The sequence below is a fragment of the Scyliorhinus canicula genome, chromosome 1 (assembly GCF_902713615.1).
Source record: "Scyliorhinus canicula chromosome 1, sScyCan1.1, whole genome shotgun sequence".
NCBI lineage: Eukaryota > Metazoa > Chordata > Chondrichthyes > Carcharhiniformes > Scyliorhinidae > Scyliorhinus > Scyliorhinus canicula.
Genome location: NC_052146.1, coordinates 56,619,692 through 56,643,810, shown reverse-complemented (window position 1 = coordinate 56,643,810; position 24,119 = coordinate 56,619,692). Strand labels below are relative to the sequence as shown.

The 24,119-nt window shown below is 44.6% G+C and overlaps 1 protein-coding gene across 1 annotated transcript; it reads left to right on the top strand.

The window, feature by feature from the left end:
- Window positions 1-4: 4 nt before the first annotated feature.
- On the top strand, window positions 5-22,924 carry spring1 (SREBF pathway regulator in golgi 1). Its single transcript, XM_038790958.1, has 5 exons — window positions 5-245; window positions 19,214-19,370; window positions 19,580-19,731; window positions 20,582-20,695; window positions 21,557-22,924. The coding sequence occupies exons 1-5, from the start codon at window positions 135-137 to the stop codon at window positions 21,638-21,640; spliced, it is 618 nt and encodes a 205-aa protein (XP_038646886.1). The 5' UTR covers window positions 5-134; the 3' UTR covers window positions 21,641-22,924.
- Window positions 22,925-24,119: the final 1,195 nt, after the last annotated feature.

The following is a 24,119-nucleotide window of genomic DNA, read 5'->3' as shown; positions in this document are numbered from 1 at the left end:
GCCCTGGGGCGGGACTTGTCCCCCCTGATCTCCGGTTTGCCTCTTGTTTTCCCAGAGGCGGCGGCAGCGGCCGGATCGAGCCGCTCATCGGTGCTCGGGGATTGCGATGAGCTGGGGCCGGTAGCGCGGAGTCGATGGTGCAGTGTTTCTCTATGGTGTGGCGCAAGGTGCTGAGGAAGCGCTGGGTTCTCGCCGTGGTGTTTGGCCTTTCACTCATCTATTTCCTGAGCAGCACATTGAGACAGGTGAGTGTCCAGCAGCCAGGGAGAGGGGTGAGTGTCCAGCAGCCAGGGAGAGGGGTGAGTGTCCAGCAGCCAGGGAGAGGGGTGAGTGTCCAGCAGCCAGGGAGAGGGGTGAGTGTCCAGCAGCCAGGGAGAGGGGTGAGTGTCCAGCAGCCAGGGAGAGGGGTGAGTGTCCAGCAGCCAGGGAGAGGGGTGAGTGTCCAGCAGCCAGGGAGAGGGGTGAGTGTCCAGCAGCCAGAGAGGGGGGTGAGTGTCCAGCAGCCAGGGAGAGGGGTGAGTGTCCAGCAGCCAGGGAGAGGGGTGAGTGTCCAGCAGCCAGGGAGAGGGGTGAGTGTCCAGCAGCCAGAGAGGGGGGTGAGTGTCCAGCAGCCAGGGAGAGGGGTGAGTGTCCAGCAGCCAGGGAGAGGGGTGAGTGTCCAGCAGCCAGAGAGAGGGGTGAGTGTCCAGCAGCCAGGGAGAGGGGTGAGTGTCCAGCAGCCAGGGAGAGGGGTGAGTGTCCAGCAGCCAGGGAGAGGGGTGAGTGTCCAGCAGCCAGAGAGAGGAGTGAGTGTCCAGCAGCCAGAGAGAGGGGTGAGTGTCCAGCAGCCAGAGAGAGGGGTGAGTGTCCAGCAGCCAGAGAGAGGGGTGAGTGTCCAGCAGCCAGGGAGAGGGGTGAGTGTCCAGTGCAGCCAGGGAGAGGGGTGAGTGTCCAGCAGCCAGAGAGAGGGGTGAGTGTCCAGCAGCCAGGGAGAGGGGTGAGTGTCCAGCGCAGCCAGGGAGAGGGGTGAGTGTCCAGCGCAGCCAGAATGGTGTGTCCAGCAGCCAGAGAGAGGGGTGAGTGTCCAGCGCAGCCAGAGAGAGGGGTGAGTGTCCAGCAGCCAGGGAGAGGGGTGAGTGCCCAGCAGCCAGGGAGAGGGGTGAGTGTCCAGAGCAGCCAGGGAGAGGGGCGAGTGTCCAGCAGCCAGGGAGAGGGGCGAGTGTCCAGCAGCCAGGGAGAGGGGCGAGTGTCCAGCAGCCAGGGAGAGGGGCGAGTGTCCAGCAGCCAGGGAGAGGGGCGAGTGTCCAGCAGCCAGGGAGAGGGGCGAGTGTCCAGCAGCCAGGGAGAGGGGCGAGTGTCCAGCAGCCAGGGAGAGGGGCGAGTGTCCAGCAGCCAGGGAGAGGGGCGAGTGTCCAGCAACCAGGGAGAGGGGCGAGTGTCCAGGAGCCAGAGAGAGGGGTTAGTGTCCAGCGCAGCCAGGGAGAGGGGCGAGTGTCCAGCGCAGCCAGGGAGAGGGGCGAGTGTCCAGCGCAGCCAGGGAGAGGGGTGAGTGTCCAGCAGCCAGGGAGAGGGGCAAGTGTCCAGTGCAGCCAGGGAGAGGGGCGAGTGTCCAGAGCAGCCAGAGAGCAGGGCGAGTGTCCAGCAGCCAGAGAGATGGGCGAGTGTCCAGAGCAGCCAGAGAGAGGGGTGTGTGTCCAGCAGCGAGAGAGAGGGGTGAGTGTCCAGCGCAGCCAGAGAGAGGGGTGAGTGTCCGGCAGCCAGAGAGAGGTGTGAGTGTCCAGCAGCCAGGGAGAGGGGTGCGTGTCCAGCGCAGCCAGAGACAGGGGTGAGTGTCCAGCGGCCAGGGAGAGGGGTGATTGTCCAGTGCAGCCAGGGAGAGGGGCGAGTGTCCAGCAGCCAGAGAGAGGAGTGATTGTCCAGTGCAGCCAGGGTGAGGGGTGAATGTCCAGCGAAGCCAGGGAGAGGGGTGAGTGTCCAGCGGCCAGGGAGAGGGGTGAGTGTCCAGAGCTGCCAGAGAGAGGGGTGTGTGTCCAGCAGCGAGAGAGAGGGGTGAGTGTCCAGCGCAGCCAGAGAGAGGGGTGAGTGTCCGGCAGCCAGAGAGAGGGGTGAGTGTCCAGCAGCCAGGGAGAGGGGTGAGTGTCCAGCGCAGCAGAGAGAGGGATGAGTGTCCAGCAGCCAGAGAGAGGGGTGAATGTCCAGCAGCCAGGGAGAGGGGTGAGTGTCCAGCAGCCAGAGAGAGGGGTGAGTTTCCAGCAGCCAGAGAGAGGGGTGAGTGTCCAGCAGCCAGGGAGAGGGGTGAGTGTCCAGCAGCCAGGGAGAGGGGTGAGTGTGCAGCAGCCAGGGAGAGGGGGAGTGTCCAGCAGCCAGAGAGAGGGATGAGTGTCCAGTGCAGCCAGAGAGAGGGGTGAGTGTCCAGTGCAGCCAGAGAGAGGGGTGTGTCCAGCGGCCAGAGAGAGGGGTGAGTGTCCAGCAGCCAGGGAGAGGGGTGCGTGTCCAGCGCAGCCAGAGACAGGGGTGAGTGTCCAGCGGCCAGGGAGAGGGGTGATTGTCCAGTGCAGCCAGGGAGAGGTGCGAGTGTCCAGCAGCCAGAGAGAGGGGTGAATGTCCAGCAGCCAGGGAGAGGGGTGAGTGTCCAGTAACGCCAGAGAGAGGGGTGAGTGTCCAGCGCAGCCAGGGAGAGGGGTGAGTGTCCAGTAACGCCAGAGAGAGGGGTGAGTGTCCAGCAGCCAGAGAGAGGGGTGAGTGTCAATCGCCGCAAGTGACAGGAAGTGGTCAGTGTCCAGCGCAGCCAAAGGGTAACGTCTGTGGCCAGCACAGCCAACGACTAGTCAAGTGTCCAGCACAGCCAGAGAGGTCAGGTGAGTGAGCGAAAGAGCGACAATCAGTGCTCAGCACAGCGAGAAATATGTCAGTGCCTTCCAGACCGAGGGAGAGTGAGGTTCGTGCCCAGCACATCCAGCAAATTAATGTATATCTAGTGAGGAACAGCTTTGAATGATGGGTTAAGTATCCATCAAGATGATCACATTTTTACCTTGGTGCCCTTGCTGTAGGAATAGGGGAACAGTTTGCCTGTGGAGTTAGGTTTGAATGATGTGGAGTTTGCTTACCTTTTAGGGACTGAGCAGTGTCTGCAGAACTTTACTCATGAAATACAGTTTGATTACAGGCCACAGCAGAGTGATATTCCTAAATCCGTAATGGAAGTGAGTGAGTTTGATGGGTTGAATGCCATTCGGTGCTATTTTTATCTATTAAATTTGGGCTCAGCTGGATTTGAACTCTTGCTACAGGTTTAAGAACAAGAGTCTTTATACAAAAACAAGAGTGTTTTATACAAAAAGACCTAAGCTGTTCATAACATGGGCAAAAGAGCATAATTTATTTTGTTTTTTGATCAGTAAGAAGTATATAGGTGCATATCAATATGTCACAAACAAGAGAAATTGGAGTTAAAAGTTCACAATTTGTATGCAAAATTTATTAATGGCTGCACACTTGCCTTCACCCTCTTCACCAGCCTATCGGTCACATCTTTTACAGGTCCAAGGAGCAGAAGTCAGACATTCAGCCCCTCGAGCCTGCTCCACCTTCTAACAAGATCATTCATTGCTAATCTGATTGTAACCTCAAATCTTCATCCCACCTCTCCCTAATAACCTTTTGCCCCCTTGTTCACTAAGAATCTATCCACCTCTGGCGTAAAATATTCAAAGATTCTGCCTGCACCACATTTTCAGAAAGAGTTCCAAGGACTCATGACCCTCGAAGAGAGAAATTTTGCTTAATTTCCGTTTTAAACAGTGACCCATGGTTCTAGATTCACCCACAAGAGGAAACATCCTCTCCATGTCTACCCTGTCACGACCCCTCAGTATCTTGTATATTTAAATCAAGTTTATTCTCCTCAACTCCAAAGGATACTAGCCTAGCATGACCAACCTTTGCTCATAGGTCAACCCACCCATTCCAGGTATTAGTGTAGTAAGAAGTCTTACAACACCAGGTTAAAGTCCAACAGGTTTGATTCAAACACGAGCTTTCGGAGCACAGCTCCTTCCTGCAGGGGCTGTTTAGCTCACAGGGCTAATCGCTGGCTTTGAAAGCAGACCAAGGCAAGCCAGCAGCACGGTTCGATTCCCGTAACAGCCTCCCCGAACAGGCGCCGGAATGTGGCGACTAGGGGCTTTTCACAGTAACTTCATTTGAAGCCTACTCGTGACAATAAGCGATTTTCATTTAATTTCTCAGGTCCTTCCTGAGGAAGGAGCTGCGCTCCGAAAGCTCGTGTTTGAATCAAACCTGTTGGACTTTAACCTGGTGTTGTAAGACTTCTTACTGTGCTCACCCCAGTCCAACGCCGGCATCTCCACATCAGGTATTAGTGTGGCAAACGTTCTCTGAACTTCTAATGCATTTACATCCTTCCTTAAAAAAGGTGAACAATGTAGTACACAGTACTGCAAATGTTTCATTAATGCTCTGTACAACTGCAGCTTAACCTCCCCACCAGGATAACTGAATACTGTTTTGTATGCCCTCAGAGGTGTGACTATATAACAATGCATTTCTACTGCAACATCGATGTTGCTATAAAGCAGTAGATCCTGATCGGTGTGTGACTGTGCAGAGACTCTGATATTAATCTGAAAATGGCTTCCAAGTGAGTGTGGGTGTAAAACCTGAAAATCAGCTTGTTGGGATTAACAATCTCCACCCAATTGTATTGACTAGTTTTGACTTGTGTTTTCACCCCCATGTTATGCAGCGGGTATGCTTGTACCCACGTGATACATTTCAGCTGTATTTAAACAGAGTTCACAAATGGAAATTGGAAGTTCGGGATCAGTGATGCACCTAGCGCAAGGGCAGCATCCAGATTTAATGAGCCTTGCTAGAATTCATGCTGGATGTAATGAGGGGGAGAAGGATCATCATTTTCTACAGCAATAGGAGGAAGAAACCTGTGGCTTTTATCACATGGTGTGGTTGGAAGGAGCTGACTAGCAGGAGTGTTGTGTCTGGTCATGGATACAATGTAGGAAGTGGTTTAGTGATCACATCAGGTCAGGAAAAGAGAGTGTTTGCTTCTGTACCTATATGTTTTAAATGTCTGTGTCCTTTCACTATATTTTACTGAACATTTTCCATCACATCACTCCTTACACCTGTAAATTGCATCGATTAGGGCGGCATGTGGTGCAGTGGTTAGCACTGGGACAACGGCACTGAGGACCCAGGTTCGAAACCCGGCCCTAGGTCACTGTCCGTGTGGACTTTGCACATTCTCCCCATGTCTGCGTGGGTTCCACCCCCACAACCCAAAAATATGTAGGTTAGGTGAATTGGCCATGCTAAATTGCCCCTTAAATTGGCCAAAACAAGATTGGATACTCTAAATTTATTTTAAAAATAAACAAATAAATTGCATCGATTGATATTAAAGTATGTACAAGTGGTGTGCATTGATTGGATGGTTAATGGTCAGTGTGAATCGGGGGGAAACTCTCCACGAGCACAAGTCATAACTGACACAAAAGAAGATAGTTGTGGTTGCTAGAGGTCAATCATCCCAGTCCCAGGACATCAGTGCAGGAATTCCTCAGGTTAGTGTCCTAGCACCAGCCAGCATAGAATCCCTACAGTGTAGAAGGAGACCATTGGCCCATCAAGTCTGCACCAACCCACCAAAAGAGCACCATACCTAGGCCCACTCCCCTACCCTATTCCGTGACCCCACCTAACCTTTGGACACGAATGGCAATTTTAGAACGGCCAATCTACCTAACCTGTACTTCTTTGGACTGTGGGAGGAAACTGAAGCACCCAGAGGAAACCCACACAGACATGGGGAGAACATCCAGACTCCACACAATCACCCAAGATCGGAATCAAACCCGGGTTGCTGGCGCTGTGAGGCAGCAGTGGTAACCACTGAGTCATCGTGCCATCTATAGCATCTTCAGGTGCTTCATCAACACCTTCCCTCCATCATAAGGTCAGAAGTGGGGATGTTTGCTAATGATTGAATGCTCAGTGCAATTCATGACTTCTCAAGGTGCTGAAACAGTTCTTGTCCAGAGTGGCAAGTAACATTCACGCCAGGCAACAACCTTTTCCGACAAGAGAGAATCCAGCTATCCCCCTTGACACTCAATGGCTGGAATGATCTGATGTTTCTTACTGATCTTTGAAAAATCTACAAACTTTCAACTTGGCACTCCAGGGGAAGAATCAGATTATTTCTGACCCAACTCTGTGTTCAGCTTCCAGAATACAGTAAGGTTTTGCAAAGAAACAAACTGTCAAGAAACTTCAACCACTTTCCCCCTCTCAAAAGGAGAGCAAACACGATTCCGGATTTTGAAGTAAAAGATCACAAACGTGAAGAATTCAGAGATAAATTGAAAGGACTGCTTGATACTTTTTCAGCCAGGTTTGATGACTTGCAGAAGTTGAGATCCTGATTCACTTTTCTTGTAACCCCATTCATGGTTGATGACGTCAACATTGGTCATCTGATTCTAGAACCTCTGGCTATGGAAAGATTTGCTGTGGAAATTAAACTCTTGGACTTCCAGGAGGAACAGTCTAAAGATACTGCATAAATCACAATCTGCAATTGAGTTCTGGAATCAAGTGACAGTAACAAAGTGCCCTTAACTCAAGCAAGCATGTGCGACTTGTATCAATTTTCAGTACAGCACGCTGCTGTGAATCACTGTACTCTGTAATGAAGTTTGTAAAGTCAAAACATTGTGCAGTCCTTACAAATCAACATCTGACACTTTGTACTGCCTTTACAACGTATCAGCTGGATTTTCAAAACTTGCAGCCAGGATGGAGACTCATAAGACCTCTACGAGCAGCAATTGGTCTGTGTGAAGTTTGTATAGTCTTGACGCTCTCAAGCATCTGAAGACTATTGTTTGCGGCTCTTGTGTTCATTAAGTTTGTCCACCCCTGTTCTTGGAGATGAATGCACTATATGTGGCTAACTAAGGAGTTTGAACAGAATACCAAATTGAAAGAAAAGGTGTACAATTCTGTGAAGGTTAGTGGTAGGTCAGAATTTTAAATCCAAGAAAAAGAATGACTAAAAAAGTAATAAGGAGAAATTAAGAGTACAGAGAATGTAGAGAAATCTAGCTAGAAATATAAAAACAGTAAGTTTTTCAACAAATATTTGAATAGAAAAATTTAACTGAAGTGAGCTTTGCTCTTCTAGAGAGTGAGTCTATGGAAATAAGAATGGGAAATTAAGAAATGGCAGAAACATTGAACAAATATTTTGTGTCCGCCTTCATTAGAGAAGACACAAATAACATCCCCAAAATACTTGTAACCCGAAACACGAAAGTGGGGAAGAATTTAAAGCAATTATAATCGCCAGGGAAAGAGTACTGTGGAAATTATTAGAACTAAAGGCAAATACGTCACCAGGACCTGATGGCCTGCATCCTAGGATCCTAAAAGAAGTGGGTTTAGAGAAAGCAGTTGCATTTGTATTAATGCTGCAGGATTCCTTCGATTCTGGTGAGGTCCCACCAGATTGGTAATTAGCAAATGTAACTCCTTTATTCAAAAAAGGAAGAAATGTAACTCCTTTATTCAAAAAAGGAGATAGAAAGCAGGTAACTACAGGTCATCTGTCACAGGGAAAATGCTGGATTCTATTCTGAAGATTATGGGATTGGGCTGAGAGCAATTAGGGAGAGTCAGTGGTTTTGTGAAAGGAAAATCATGATTAGCTCATTTATTGGAGTTGTTTGAGGAAGTAACTAGCATTGTGGATAATTAGGAAACTTGCAGATGGGGTGTATTTGGATTTTCAAAAGGCGTTTAATGAGGTGCCGTTTCAAAGGTTGTTAGACAAAATAAGAGCGAACATACTAACATGGAGAGGATTGCTCAGCCAACACAAGCAGTGTTCATTTTCGGGTTGGCAAGCTGTAACCAGTAGCGTGTCATCAGACCATAAGACATAGGAGCAGAATTAGGCCACTTGGCCCATTGAGTCTGCTCTGCCATTCAATCATGGCTAATATTTTCTCATCCCCATTCTCCTGCCTTCTCCCCATAACCCCTGATCCCGTTATTAATCAAGAACCTATCTATCTCTGTCTTAAAGACACTCAGTGAATTGGCCTCCACAGCCTTCTGCGGCAAACAGTTCCACAGATTCACCCTCTGCCTGAAAAAATTCCTCCTCATCTCTGTTTTAAAGGATTGTCCCTTTAGTCTGAGATGGTGTCCTCTGCTTCTAGTTTTTCCGACAAGTGGAAACGTCTTCTCCACGTCCACTCTATCCAGGCCTCTCAGTATCTTGTAAGTTTCAATAAGATCCCCTCTCATCCTTCTAAACTCCAACGAGTACAGATCCAGAGTCCTCAAATGTTCCTCATACGACAAGCTCTTCATTCCAGGAATCATTCTTGTGAACCTCCTCTGGACCCTTTTCAAAGCCAGCATGGGGCCCAAAACTGGTCACAATACTCCAAATGGGGTCTGACCAGAACCTTATGCAGCCTCAGAAGAACATTCCTGGTCTTGTATTCTATCCCTCTTGACATGAATGCTAACATTGCATTTGCCTTCTTAACTGCCGGCTGAACCTGCACATTAACCTGAAGAAAATCGTGAACAAGAACTCCCAAGTCTCTTTGTGCTTCTGCTTTCCCAAGCATTTCCCCATTTAGAAAATAGTCTGTGCCTAAATTCCTCCTTCCAAAGTTTAAAACCTCACACTTTTCCACATTGTATTTCATTTGCCATTTAATTGCCCACTCTCCTAGCTTGTCCAAATCGTTCTGCAGCCCCCTTACTTCCTCAATACTACCTGTCCCTCCACAGATCTTTGTATCATCTGCAAACTTAGTAACAGTGCCTTCAGTACCTTCTTCTAGATCATTAATGTATGTTGTAAAAAGTTGTGGTTCCAGCACAGACCCCTGAGGCACACCACTAGTGCCATCCTGAGAAAGACCCCTTTATCCTCACTCTCTGCCTTCTGCCAGTCAGCCAATCAGGGGCTGGTTTAGCACACTGGGCTAAATCGCTGGCTTTTAAAGCAGACCAACAAGGCAGGCCAGCAGCACGGTTCAATTCCCGTACCAGCCTCCCCGAACAGGTACTGGAATGTGGCGACTAGGGGCTTTTCACAGTAACTTCATTGAAGCCTACTCGTGACGATAAGCAATTTTAATGTCATTTCCTCTATCCATGGGATAGCACAAGGGTCAATGCTCGGGTTACAACTATTTACAATCTTTTTCAGTTACTTGGATGAAAGGACCAAATGCATGGTTGTTAAATTTGCAGATGAAACTAAGATAGGCAGGAGAGTAAATAGATTTCTTAATTTAGTGGGAAAAATATTGACGGATGGATTACAATGTGCGAAAATGAGATCTTGTGCACTGTGACAAGAATAGAAAAGCAGTATATTATTTAAATGAAGGAAGATTGCGAAACTCTGGTATATGGTCTTCCTGCTACATGAATCACAAATGTTAGTATACAGGTACAAAAATGGTTAGGAAGGCAGACGGAATGTTGGAGGTGAAAGATTATTGGAGGTATGCAGGAATATGGAGTTGAGGTTACAATCAGATCAGCCATGATACTATTTGAATGGCGGAGCAGGCTCAAGGGGCCAAGTGACCTATTCCTCCTAATTCATATGCTCGTGGCTGTTACCAAATTATTGCTGGAAAATCACAGCCAACGTACACGCTCTGCAGCTATCTCCTTTATAACTTCAGAGTATAGGTCAACAGGCCCCAGTGTCATGTGAGAGTCCCTTTAAGAAAAGTGTGTTTTATCAAATGACTGCAGTGATGTCATTGTGTGGGTGGAGCTGGAATGTGATTCCTGTCTTTTACTTTCGTTTTGAGCTGGAAGCTGCAGTGTGCCTTAGTTTTGTTTTCAGTTGAAAGCTGTATTCCGACTACAAGGGTGTTGGAGTCTCTCTCTCTATGTTAAAAAGGTGTTAGGTTCACTTGATAATTTAAAAGTGATACCTGCTTTCTGTTGTCTTTGTTAAAAAGGGTCTTTTGACTTATGGATGTTGTTAGGAAAGTTATTAAGGGTTACCTGTAGAGTATTGTATCTGTGGGGATTTTCAGTGTTGGTAGTTGATAAGCTGTTTGCTGTGTGTTTATAAAATGTTAACTGGATTCATAGAATAAAGATTGTTTGGTTTTTAAAAATACTTAAGGTCTCTGTTGCATAACACCTGGAGAGTAAACCCTTGTGCTCCCCATAACCAAGATCTATTAAAAGTTGTGGGTCAGGTGAACTCCATGATATACTTTGGTGTTCTCTAAACCCTGGCCCATAATGCCAGGGATGTGTCATATTTCAATCCCTTAATTTTCTCCAATACTTTTTCTGTTATTCATTTCCCTAATTTCTTCACACATTTTGACTCCATAATTTACCATCTATTTCTGGAATGATGAAACTTGTGCCTTCTAATGTGAAGACAGACACAAAATACTTGTTCAGTGCCTCTGCCATTTCTTCATGCCCCATGATCATTTCTCTTGTCTCTAATTCTAACGGGCCAATGTTAACTTTAGCAGCTTTCTTCCTTTTTATATACTTATAAAAGCTCTTACAATCTTTTTACATTACCGACTAGGATACTCTCATTCTATTTTTTCTTTTTATCAACGTTTTGGTTGCTCTTTGGTTTCTAAAACTCCCAATCCTCCGACACTGTTGTATTTTGCAATATAGTAAACCTTTTCTTTTAATCTAATACTATGCTTAACTTCCTGAGTGTTTTGGGGGACGATCTGATCTCTCTGGAAGAGGTGAAGGCCAAATGGGAGGAGGAGCTGCAGCCTATATTGCAGGAGGAGCAGGTGTGGAATGAGGCCCTCTGCGTCATTCTGTGCGAAGCTGAGCCTGATCCAGCTCAAGGTTCTGATTATGGCACACCTCAGTGAAGCCAGAATGAGTCTATTCTTTGTGGGAGTTGAGGATAGGTGCAAGCGCTGTTTGAGAGGGCCCATGAATCCTAGCACATGTTCTGGTCCTGTCCCAATCTTGTGTGTTTTTGTGTTTCTTTTTCCAGCACCATATCAGCGATTCTGAACATTGAGCTGGAGCTCTATCTTTTAGAGGCTATATTTGGGGTATCTGACGTGACGGGGGTGGTGCAGTTGTCCTGGCCTTTGACTCGCTGGTTGCTCGGAAGTGAATCCTGATCAGTTGGAATACTGGTGATGCCACCTAGTGCTTTGGCATGACTAGGTGACTGAATGGATTTTTTTCACCTGAAAATACACAGTGAGGGGATCAATTGAATGGTTCTACCGGAGATGGCAACCGTTTATATTGTATTTTAGCTCTTGGGGGGAGAGGAAGTGAAACAAAGAGGGGGGGGGGGGGGGGGTTGGTTTACTAGACTATTGTTTCTGTATTTTTAGTTTATTCTTGTTTGGATTTTTTGGTATAAGTGACAAAAGTTTAATAAGTTATTTTATTGAAACTTCCTGAGTGAGCCACAGATGGATCTCTCTTGCTGAGTTTTTCAATTGAATGTATTTTTGTTGGGCATTTTAAATTGCTTCTTTAAATATTTTCCACTGATCATTTACAACCATATCATTTGTCTTGGTCTGTTCTCCCCACATAATTATTTAATTGGCTTTGTTTAGGTTTAAGATTCTTATGATTGGAGTACAAAGAACAGCACAGGAATAGGCCCTTTGAGTTGTCACTTCCAAATTTAACCCGGAATTCAGTGGTATTATGATCAGTTATTCCTAGTGGATCTTAGTTTGTAATTAACTCTGCTTCATTACACAATGCTAGATTTAAGATTACTTTATCCCTGGCCGGTTCTACAATGTATTTAGAACATAGAACATAGAAAAATACAGCACAGAACAGGCCCTTCGGCCCACGATGTTGTGCCAAACCTTTGTCCTAGATTAATCATAGATTTTCATAGAATTTACAGTGCAGAAGGAGGCCATTCGGCCCATCGAGTCTGCACCGGCTTTTGGAAAGAGCACCCTACCCAAGGTCAACACCTCCACCCTATCCCCATAACCCAGTAACCCCACCCAACACTAAGAAGAAATTGAAAACTTTCCATAAACTCATCTTCCAGACCACTCTTGTCAATTTGATTGTCTCAGTCTATATGAAAATTAAATCTCTCTCAATTATTTGTTACAATTTCCAAGAATTTCTTGTTTAATGCTTCTTCAGTGGTTATAACTACTGTTAAGACCATAAGACATAGGAGCAGAATTAGGCCATTCGGCCCATCGAGTCTGCTCCGCTATTTAATCATGGCTGATATTTTCTCATCCCCATTCTCCTGCCTCCTCCCCATAACCCCTGATCCCCTTATTAATCAAGAACCTATCTATCTCTGTCTTAAAGACACTCCGTTATTTGGCCTCTGCCAAATAGCCTTCTGCGGCAAAGAGTTCCACAGATTCATCACCCTCTGGCTGAAGACATTCCTCCTCATCTCTGTTTAAAAGGATCATCCCTTTAGTTCGAGATGGTGTCCTCTGGGTCTAGTTTTTCCTACAAGTGGAAACATCCTCTCCACATCCACTCTATCCAGGCCTCGCTGTATCTTGTAAGTTTCAATAAGATCTTTCCTCATCCTTCTAAACTCCAACGAGTACAGACCCAGAGTCCTCAACCGTTCCTCATACGACAAGTTCTTTATTCCAGGGATCATTCTTGTGAACCCCCTCTGGACCCTTTCCAAGGCCAGCACATCCTTCCTTAGATACGGGGCCCAAAACTGCTCACAATACTCCAAATAGGGTCTAATCAGAGCCTTGTACAGCCTCAGAAGTACCTCCCTGGTCTTGTATTCTAGCCCTCTTGACATGAATGCTAACATTGCATTTGCCTTCTTAACTGCTGACTGAACCTGTACATTAACCTTAAGAGAATTGTGAACATAGACTCCCAAGTCCCTTTGTGCTTCTGATTTCCTAAGCATCGCCCCATTTAGAAAATAGTCTATGCCTAAATTCTTCCTTCCAAAGTGCATAACCTCTCACTTTTCCACATTGTATTTCATTTGCCACTTTATTGCCCACTCTTCTAGCTTGTCCAAATCCTTCTGCAGCCCGCCTGCTTCCTCAATACTACCTGTCCCTCCACAGATCTTTGTATCATCTGCAAACTGAGCAACAGTGCCTTCAGTACCTTCTTCCAGATCATTAATGTATATTGTGAAAAGTTGTTGTCCCAGCACAGATCGCTGAGGCACCCCATAGTCACCGGCTACCATCCTGAAAAAGACCGCTTTATCCCCACTCTCTGCCTTCTGCCAGTCAGCCAATCCTCTATTCATGCCAGGATCTTGCCCTTAACACCATGGGCTTTTCACTTAGGGGGGGGGGGCCTATAAACCACTCCTCCAATGTTTTTGGACTCTTAATATTTTTAATTTCTACCCCCCACCAATTCTATTTTATGATCTTCTGAGGCCAGATCTCTCCCTTTTGTCAACCTTTACTATCAGGCTTACCGCTCTTCCTTTGCCATAACATCTGTCCTGAAATATTTATTTTGCAACCTTGATTACCTTGAAACCATGGATCTGCAATCCTGATCAGATCTAAATCATTTATTTACCTTTATTTGTGCGACTAGTGCATCTATTTTATTGCAGATGTTTTGTTATTCAGATAAATATTGCAGATGTTTTGTGCATTCAGATAAATAACTTTTAATTTCATTTTGTTACTTCTATTTCCTGATAGAACATAGAAAAATACAGCACAGGTATGTAGGTTTTTTGTTAACATCTCTGCCCCTTCCTGTTCCATTCTCCTTGCTTTTATCAACATGGCTATAATCCTCTGATACATTGAACATTCTCTTTGGATTTCTAAATCTACCTACCCCAGAAGCCTCCACCCCCGTTCCTTCCTAGTTAGTTTAAAGCTCTGCCGACAGCCCTAATTATACAATTGGCCAGGCCACTGATTCTAGCCTGTAGCTCATCCCAACGGAAGAGCTCACTGTTCCCCGAGTACTGATGCCAGCATCCCATGTATCAAAACTCTTTCCCACTGCACGTTTTGAGCCACGTGTTTAATTTTCTAATCTGGTTGATGCTAAGCCAATTGGTGTGTGGCTCAGGTAACAACCCAGCGATTATTACCTTTGACGTTCTGCATTTTAATTTGGACCTAATTTCTCAAATTCTCTTAGCAGAATATCATTCCTGGTTCTAACTATGCCATTGATTCCCACGTGGACAATGGCAGCTGACCCTGCCCCTTCAACTCCCAACATCCTCTCCATCCGCAAAAAAGCTCTCCGTCATGGCTACAGAGAACATTATCTATCTCCCTGTGTGACCTATCACTACCAAATTTCTCTTTGCTCCCTGCCACTTAGCTCCCTCATCACAGTGTCTGCACCTTGGCCTCCAATTCAGTGACTATGAGCCAAAGGTCCTCTGACACTTACTCCAGTAATGTTTGTCTGGATCATACTTGTTTCCAAGATTGTCCACATTCCAGAAAATAATCATCTTTATTAATGTCACAAGTAGGATTACATTAACACTGCAATGAAATTACTATCAAAATCCCCTAGTCACCACACTACTGCGCCTGTTCGGGTACACAGAGGAAGAATTCAGAATGTCCATTTCACCTAACAAAGTCTTTTGAGACTTGTGGTAGAAAACCGGAGCACCCGGAGGAAACCCATGCAGACACAGAGAGAACGTGCAGACTCCACACAGGCAGTGACCCAAGCCGGGAATCGACCCAGGTCCCTGGCGCTGTGAAGCACATCACATCACCTGCCCCTACCATCATTATTATGTGTTAATTTAATGCTTTTTAATTAATAAATCCTACGACTTCCAATAAACCTTACTACTGTTACTCCAGAACCTATTACTAATAAAACCTTACACTTACCTATAATTTGTACAAGTTTTTAAAAGATAAACATGTAAAACAGTTTCCAACCAATCACTTACCTGATTTCCAGTGGTGGAAAACTTGATTTTTCTCTGAATGCAGTCCACTGGCCATACCCACCAGCAGCACCAGCTCTGCTCTCTATCCACTGGTCGTACCCACCAGCAGCACCTGGTCTGTTCTCTATCTACTGACCGTACACACCAGCGACACCGGCTCTGCTCTCTATCCACTGGCCTTGCGCACCTGCACCACCGGGTCTGCTCTCTATCCACAGACTGAGCCCCTCCAGCAGCAATGGGTCTGCTCTCTATCCACAGACTGAGCCCCTCCAGCAGCAATGGGTCTGCTCTCTATCCACAGACTAAGCTCTACCAGCAGCACCGGGTCTGCTCTCTATCCACTGACTGAGCTCCACCAGCAGCACTGGGTCTGCTCTCTATCCACAGACTAAGCTCTACCAGCAGCACCGGGTCTGCTCTCTATCCACCGACTGAGCCCCACCTGCAGCAGCACCGGGTCTGCTCTCTATCCACAGACTGAGCTCCACCAGCAGCAATGGGTCTGCTCTCTATCCACAGACTGAGCTCCACCAGCAGCAATGGGTCTGCTCTCTATCCACAGACTGAGCCCCTCCAGCAGCAATGGATCTGCTCTCTATCCACTGACTGAGCTCCACCAGCAGCACCGGGTCTGCTCTCTATCCACAGACTAAGCTCCACCAGCAGCACCGGGTCTGCTCTCTATCCACAGACTAAGCTCTACCAGCAGCACCGGGTCTGCTCTCTATCCACAGACTAAGCTCCACCAGCAGCACCGGGTCTGCTCTCTATCCACAGACTGAGCTCCACCAGCAGCAATGGGTCTGCTCTCTATCCACAGACTGAGCTCTACCAGCAGCACCGGGTCTGCTCTCTATCCACAGACTAAGCTCTACCAGCAGCACCGGGTCTGCTCTCTATCCACTGACTGAACCCCTCCAGCAGTACCGGGTCTGCCCACTATCCACCGACTGAGCCCCACCTGCAGCACCACCGGGTCTGCTCTCTATCCACAGACTAAGCTCTACCAGCAGCACCGGGTCTGCTCTCTATCCACAAACTAAGCTCTACCAGCAGCACCGGGTCTGCTCTCTATCCACAGACTAAGCTCTACCAGCAGCACCGGGTCTGCTCTCTATCCACTGACTGAACCCCTCCAGCAGTACCGGGTCTGCTCTCTATCCACAGACTGAGCCCCTCCAGCAGCAATGGGTCTGCTCTCTATCCACTGACTGAGCTCTACCAGCAGCAGCGGGTCTGCTCACTATCCACTGACTGAACCCCTCCACCAGCAGCACCGGGTCTGCTCTCTATCCACTGACTGAACCCCTCCACCAGCAGCACCGGGTCTGCTCACTATCCACTGACTGAACCCCTCCAGCAGCAGCGGGTCTGCTCACTATCCACAGACCGAGGTCCAGCGCTAGCTCCGGGTCTGCCCCTCTTGCACTCTTTTAAGTCTGTGGTGCCACCCTCACCGTCTCTCCCGCTGAAATGTAACTTGGTTTCTCTCTCCACTGACATTACCTGACCTGATGGGCGATTTGATTCAGTATTTTCTGTTTCTGTCTCCGATTTCCAGTATCCGTGGTCTTTTGCTTTTGTTGTGGAGCGAATGTAAAAGGTTTTTTAAATAAGGGGACTTTTACATCGGGCAGTTTAGTTGCAAGCAGGAAATTAAGTTGTGGTCATTTTTTTCTCAACTGTAACTTAGTGAAATATATTCCAGGCAAACTGACTTATCTAGTCTAAGAGAAAAATGGATTTATAAATATAGATAATGGGACTAGTGCATCTGTTATTGCACCACATCTGCCAGTGAAAAGGGACAGGCTGCAGGTGGGTAGGAGGCTATTGCAGCCAAATCCATTTCTCCTTAAGCCCATGTGTTATTTCAAGTTACTTACCCATGAGAGTGCTTGGAAGCTGCAGCTGGGATTAGAATGCTGAGGAGATTTGCTTTACCCGTAAGTGACTGATTGTTTCACTTGTTTTAAGATCACAACCTTTATTTACAAATCCTGAATGTTGCACCCATGAAACTGTATTTAGAAGTAAATATCCTTTGGTTACATTTGGTTCTTGCAGTAATAACTTGATAAAGCGGAGACCAATTCAATCCTTTGATGCTGTAATTTAGTCTTGATGGAACCTTTTTTGTACCTTACTTGAATACAACACCTCAAAATGAGATAGGCCCTTCTCTTTCAAAATGAATGGTGCATTTTGAATGTACACTTTAAATGCAGTAGTCAGACTGCACAAATGGAGCAATCATCGCTAAAATCAGTAAAGGTTCTGGCAATAAAAGTGCGAGTATCTGTCTACTGGGTTTGCATTTTCATTATAATTACTTGTGAAAATTAATGTATGGAATGCCCAAACATTTGGAAAACATGAATCATGGTAATAGCTGAAGCTCTTAATGAGTCCTTTAATCATCTGTAGTATTTAAGAAAGGTTTTTAATTAAAGTTGTCATTTATTTATACTGGCATTTTTGTAATCTGTTGTATACGTAACAGATGTTAAAAATTCTACATTCTGTCCAGACAATTTGTTAACTTGTTAGCACAGTGGTGGCATACCATAGAACCGCTTAATTTTCTTGTTAGATTTCATGATTTTTCCACATTTTTAAGCAACGTACATGAATTCCATTGTGTGAAACAAAAGGGCTCGAGCTTTATTCTATTCTACACAGAATTAGTTGCGGTGCGATGGTGGGCATGTGTAAAGATTTAATCACGAACTATCTGTTAAAAATAATTTTCCATTCATACAGTTATAGATTTTTGGTTATTTTAAAAAAAATAAATTTAAAGTACCCAGTTCATTTTTTCCAATTAAGGAGCAATTTGGCTTAGCCAATCCACCTACCCTGCACATTTTTGGGTGTGGAGGTGAAACCCACGCAAACACGGGGGGAATGTGCAAACTCCACACTGACAGTGACCCAGAGCGGGGATCGAACCTGGGACCTTGGCGTCGTGAGGCAGCAGTGCTAACCACTGCACCACCATGCTGCCCATAGATTCTGGTTATGTTGAGAGATTACTTTGAGCTAAATTCACTGGGCCGAATTATTGGCAGTGGCTGAAATTCTAACATCAGGTTATTAAAAGTGTCTAACTTGGCTTAATCCTGACCCTTTTTCCACGGGTCAGAAGGTTTTGGGTTCAAGCTCCACTTAAGTGCTTGAACACATAATTTTACTTGACATTCCAGAGCAGCAGTGAAGGGCGACTGTATTTGTCAGAGACATCTTGGATAAAATACCAAACTGAAGGCAGGATCTTCTGCTCTCACCAAAGCCACGGTGCAGCACGGTAGCATAGTGGTTAGCACAATTGCTTCACAGTTCCAGGGTCCCAGGTTCGATTCCCTGCTTGGGTCACTGTTTTTGCGGGGTCTGCACGTTTTCCCCTGTGTGCGTGGATTTCCTCTAGGTGCTCTGGTTTCCTCCCACAGTCCAAAGAAACGTAGGTTAGGTGGATTGGCCATGCTAAATTGCCCTTAGTGTCCAAAATTGCCCTTAGTATTGGATGGGGTTACTACTGGCTAATGGGGATAGAGTAGAGGTGTGGATGCTCTTGGGTAGGGTGCTCTTTCCTAGAGCTGGTGCAGACTCGATGGGTTGAATGGCCTCCTTCTGCACTGTAAATTCTATGATAAGCCAACCCCCGCAGTGAGTTCCCCAGCGGCCGGGCGGGCGAACCATGCAAATACAGCAGGTCTAGAATATCCCACCGGCAGCCAATGGTTCACTGCATCTGCCATTGGAAACCCTGGTAGCGCTGGGTGGCCAGAAAACCCGGCCTGAGATCCTGTCTGCCCATCCAGGAGGCTGTGAAAGATCACTTGGCACTATTCGAGGGAGAGTAAAGGGGTTCTCCCAATATTCTGGCTAAGGTTTATCCCTCAAACAATATCACAAAAAATGGTTGAGTTGATCATTTACCTCATTGTCGTTTGAGGGACTTTACTGTGCAAAAATGGACTGCTGTATTTTTCTCCATTGTATTAGTGACTACGCTTCAAAATTATTTAATTAGCTGTGAAGTGCTTTTGGACAGTCTTGAGGATGTAAATTCAAATACTATCATTTAAGCTCTTCCGATCAAGTGCAACTTTTCTCGTGCCAAATGCTAAATAAGTGCTTAGATTATTTTAAGAAAAGTTATTCATGATGAAAGTCATATTAGTACTAGAATTTGTTTGTATTAACTAAGCAATTTTTCCTTTTCCTCCTTGCAATCAGGAGCAAAGAACAGTACTTGACCGAAACTTGTTGCAGCTTCGAGGTTCTGAGCGCCGGATTGTGTGGAAAGTGCGGTTCAACCTTGGGAACAGCAGTAGGCCGTATACACAGTGTCGAAACTCGATCCAGGGTAAACTGCTAATTACAGATGAACAGGGTGAGGAAATGTGACGTTACCTAGTTTCCCCTTGCCAATCACTTTTATTTAAATTCCCTAAGCTGTTGTTTAATATTAGTCTCATTTAAAAAAAAAAGAGTTGATACTCTTCTGAGTGAAGTATATTCTTTGTCATAGTGATATTGTTCCCATTTGAAACAAGCTGCAGAACTCTTAGAATTTGTTTCTCTTCCTCCATTTTACTGCAGGCTACGTGTGTGAGAGGAAGGACTTACTTGTGAATGGATGCTGCAGTGTAAACACACCTAGCACAAAGTTGTATGCATGTGATACCTGCTTGTCCAATGACTGCTGCACTGTGTATGAGTACTGTGTCTCCTGTTGCCTGCAACCAAATAAGGTGAGAAAATGCATCCTTCTTTCATTATACAAACATCCGGGCTTTTGACAGATTGAGAATGACGTGCAGGTGTGGATTACAAAAACTTCAATTGTTATCTTTATGTAGCAATTCAAAATGTGAGTAAACCTTCCTATATGTCAACATTCAATATGTCAACATTCAAAATGAATAATGCAACTACTTCAACTCCTAAGGTTAGTTGAAGAAGGCGTGAGGGGGCTAGTGTGGTGCACTATCACTGTACCTTTTGGGATGAATGGTTTGAGTCTGTGGTGTTAATACTATGATGTGGAGATGCCGGCGTTGGACTGGGGTGAGCACAGTAAGAAGTCTTACAACACCAGGTTAAAGTCCAACAGGCTTGATTCAAACACGAGCTTTTGGACCTGAGGAAGGAGCTGCGCTCCGAAAGCTCGTGTTTGAATCAAACCTGTTGGACTTTAACCTGGTGTTATAAGACTTCTTACTGTGTTAATAGTAGGTATGCAATAGTTTAAAAATGCGCTTAGGATATTCAGCCTGATCAAAATGTTACTTAGTTAACAATAGTCAAGCATGAGAGATTAGAAATATTGCATCCAACTGAATGGTTAGTCCAGTAAGAGATTAATATTTTGCTTATTTAAGAATTAATATTGCTTTGGAGCAATAGGCCTGAAGGACACTCCTGTAAAGTAACACATCAGCCATTCATTGCTGACTGCAATACCATACCAATTTCTCAAGATGAAATTAACTCTGAAGAAGAAAAATTTACATTTACCGAGGGCCTCGGTGTTCTAAAGTGTTTTACAATTAATTTTAAATGTACTAGCTACATTTAAAACCTGTGGTTTCTGATTTTTAGCAACCTTTATTGGAACATTTCCTGAACAGGGCTGCAGAAGCCTTCCAGAATCTGTTTACAGCAATAGAAGATCATTTTGAGCTCTGCCTAGCAAAATGCAGAACATCATCTCAGGTTCGTAATGAAATCATTTCAAATGATGGCAGAGTTAGTCAGAATAAATCACAAAAATAAATGTCATGCATCATTCAGTTCCATCACATTTGCCGTTATTTGAGCAATACCTTTTTTGCAACATCATTCTAGACTTATAACAATTCTGCTTCATATCTGATGTGTGAAAAGCAAGCTGCACTTTGGTAATTGGACAATTATGTCATGAACTAACTTTTATGAAGGCTGTGTTCAATTTAAAACACTCAACATTATCAAAATATGCCAGATGCCCTCTAACTTTCTTGAATGCCCATTTGTAGAAAGATGCATATCCTGAATGCGAACACTGAACTGCTAAATTACTATGTAACTCAAACATTTGTATTCGGTGTATTCAATGACAACATGGCCAAAGTCAGCTATGCCACTGGCAAAATATCACTATGCCTAATGTGAGTGCATAAATTCTTCTTTCAGGTTTTACTTTCTGAGCTGATTCTTACAATCTGTTCCTAGCTTCACTGGTTGGAGGTATATGGTGCAATACTGCTATAGTCTCCAAGGACTATTGTTTGACAACATTATACTTCAGACAGGCATCTTGACGGTATTCTGTGTTTCAGTGTTTCCTCTTAGGGGTTGGTTTAGCACAGTGGGCTAAACAGCTGACTTGTAATGCAGAACAAGACCAGCAGCGCGGGTTCAATTCCTGTACCGGCCTCCCCGAACAGGCACTGGAATGTGGCGACTAGGGGCTCTTCACAGTAACTTCATTCACTACTTGTGACAATAAGCGATCGTTATTATTATTATTATTATTTTGGGTTTTTTTTTAGTATATTTTCCCAAATTAATGTGAATTCTTCTTTCCGCCTGCAGAGTGTTCAACATGAAAATAACTACAGAGATCCTGCTGCAAAGTATTGCTACGGAGAAGATCTGCCAGAGCTGCTTCCACTTTAACCTACGTTGTTAAAATAGCCGTTATGACCAAACTTTGTCCAAACTTCACTGTGGAAGGATTGCAGAGGGTTTGTTAAAATATGAGGGAACCTTGCTTTCTACATCATTATTTAATATTTATTTTGTTTCAACTTTTGAACTGTCCTGATGACATCAATCAAGGCGACGAAATGCAAAACAATACCCTTCCAAAATGTGTAATTAGTGCGGTGCTCAATTTTGCAGACAACTGCCAACAACTAAAGAATCATCAGCTACACTAATTACAGTTCATTTGCATATTTGGAAATTAATTCGCGCAAGATATGTAAATATATGCATATGTTTATGAAAACGAAGATGTACACAACACTTGATTTATGAGCAGCTCAGACTTTTGGCTTGCTTGAATATAATTTTAAGTCTTCATAAAGGAATATGATCATATGATAGGTGGAATCACATTGATATTGGTAGTCTTGTTTTAAATACCAGTGAACCATGATATTTGATGCAGTAAAATTGTTTTAGTTAAATATAGGATGCAATCATTTGAGATTGCTTATATTAGGTTATCTCTACTCCAATCTAAATGATAAATGTTGTGTTTAGGCCTTCATGTTGGGAACACACCTCAATAAAGATGTGAATTCTTATTTGAGCCAAACAAACTAAAAATTTAAATGATCAATTTGTAAGCTCAGCCCGAAGCACCGAAGAATCTTGTACTCGCTAATTCATGAAAATGAGGTGAATATTGAAAGGTGAATTTCCTGCAATATAGATAAACAAAAATAAAAAGAGCTTGTTTGAATTTCTCTTGAATAAGGCAAGGAAAGAAAATAAGTTTGAAAAAAAAAATGTAGTATTTAGATGGTGGGAAGCAAACCTGTTCGTTACAGTAACCTCATTTTTTAAGAAAACAACCTATCCTTTAATGACTGGTAGAGGTTGAAAGGCGTTTGTCATGTATTATTTTCTTTCATTTGAAAGAGTCTCTAGGCAGATGAGCCAGAAGTATTAATAAATAAAATATGTTAAAATATGAGACAACATTGCTTGTGCTTTTGTAGTTCCATATGGTTGTGTATTAAAGGCAAGTTATAATGTAGAGAGCGTCTTCTTCCTGAGGGCTAAAGAATAAATCATGTGCTTTCGTTTTTGTTTTTATATTCAAAATTTTTATTAACTTAATATAAGCTAACTTAATTTGTGTATGGGGATGAGTGTAAATGTAACTGAGATATGTTTTTGATGTCATGCGATGGAATAACATTCTAATAAAAAAACAAATTTAGTGGATAATGTTTTTAATATTAACTCTCAATCAGACTCATTATTCCATTATTTCCCAGGCTGAGTTAACATTTATCATTAATCCACAATCTTTTGAGGGTGCATGAACACTGTAGCTTTGACACCAGTAGCTGCAGTTCAGATTTCAGCCAAGTAGAATTATGTGTGTGGTGCTGAGTTCCTGTTTGGTTAGAATGCAAGCCTTCTGCACAAGAGAATGTTCTCTCCACATTGGGCAATCTTCCAACAGCCCAATCCTGCCTGCTTTATGGACATGTAAATTGAGGCCAATTAGGTTAAAAGGTCCTCTGAAGGTCCAACACTCCCACTTTGATCTAGGTTTGATACCTCACTAGTTTTCAAGACCTGCAGTGTCAAACCAAAATCATGGAGTCAAAACCACTGACTCCAGGAAGCCTCTCACTCCTTCATGTGGAGCAAAGTGGAAATTACTGAACTGGCCATATCCCATACCCTCCCAGGCTGCGCTTTACTGTAAATCAGCTACTTTTAACCTCCATTCAAACAAACATTCAAAACAACAATTTAAAAATAACTTTTGAGATTAAATTTATTCATTTATTCCATCCAATCATTTATTATCACCAAAAATGAATCATTTGATTATTGGAATTAAGCAGTGGAAATTTAGTACTAGCAAAATTTGATCAGATCATTTGAATAAATGTACTGAAATAAGATAGGAAGGTACTGAGCCTAAATTTCAGTATCTAAAATCTCACTGTAATGAATTGTGACTTTAGCATGTCAACTGAGAAATGTTGAGCTGAATTTTCCTGTTATCATCAGGTCCTGAGCCTGCACAACTTGGCAGCATGCCCGTCAGTGTAACTTTGTCAGGTGGCCTCCTAATTTGGCTGCTTCCACATTTCCATCTAATTAAGGATGGCAGGCAGAACAGGGATGCAGGAAGCCCAATGAGAAGGCCCCAAGAGTGGCTGCCTGACAGTTCTACTGGAAGATGTTGGTGAGGCAGAAGGTGAGTATGAGGGTTTCTTAAAATAAAGATACTCTCAAAAGACTGCAGAAGATTCACAACAAAGACAGCCCAGAACTGTTAGAGCCATCACAAGCATGATTTTGGCAGTGGCTGTGGCCATTTCAGCCTTGTGACTTTGTTATTGGAGCACAGAAAGCAGGCCCTGCAGTCCAATTCATTGCCAGATCTGTACTCAGCAGGAGG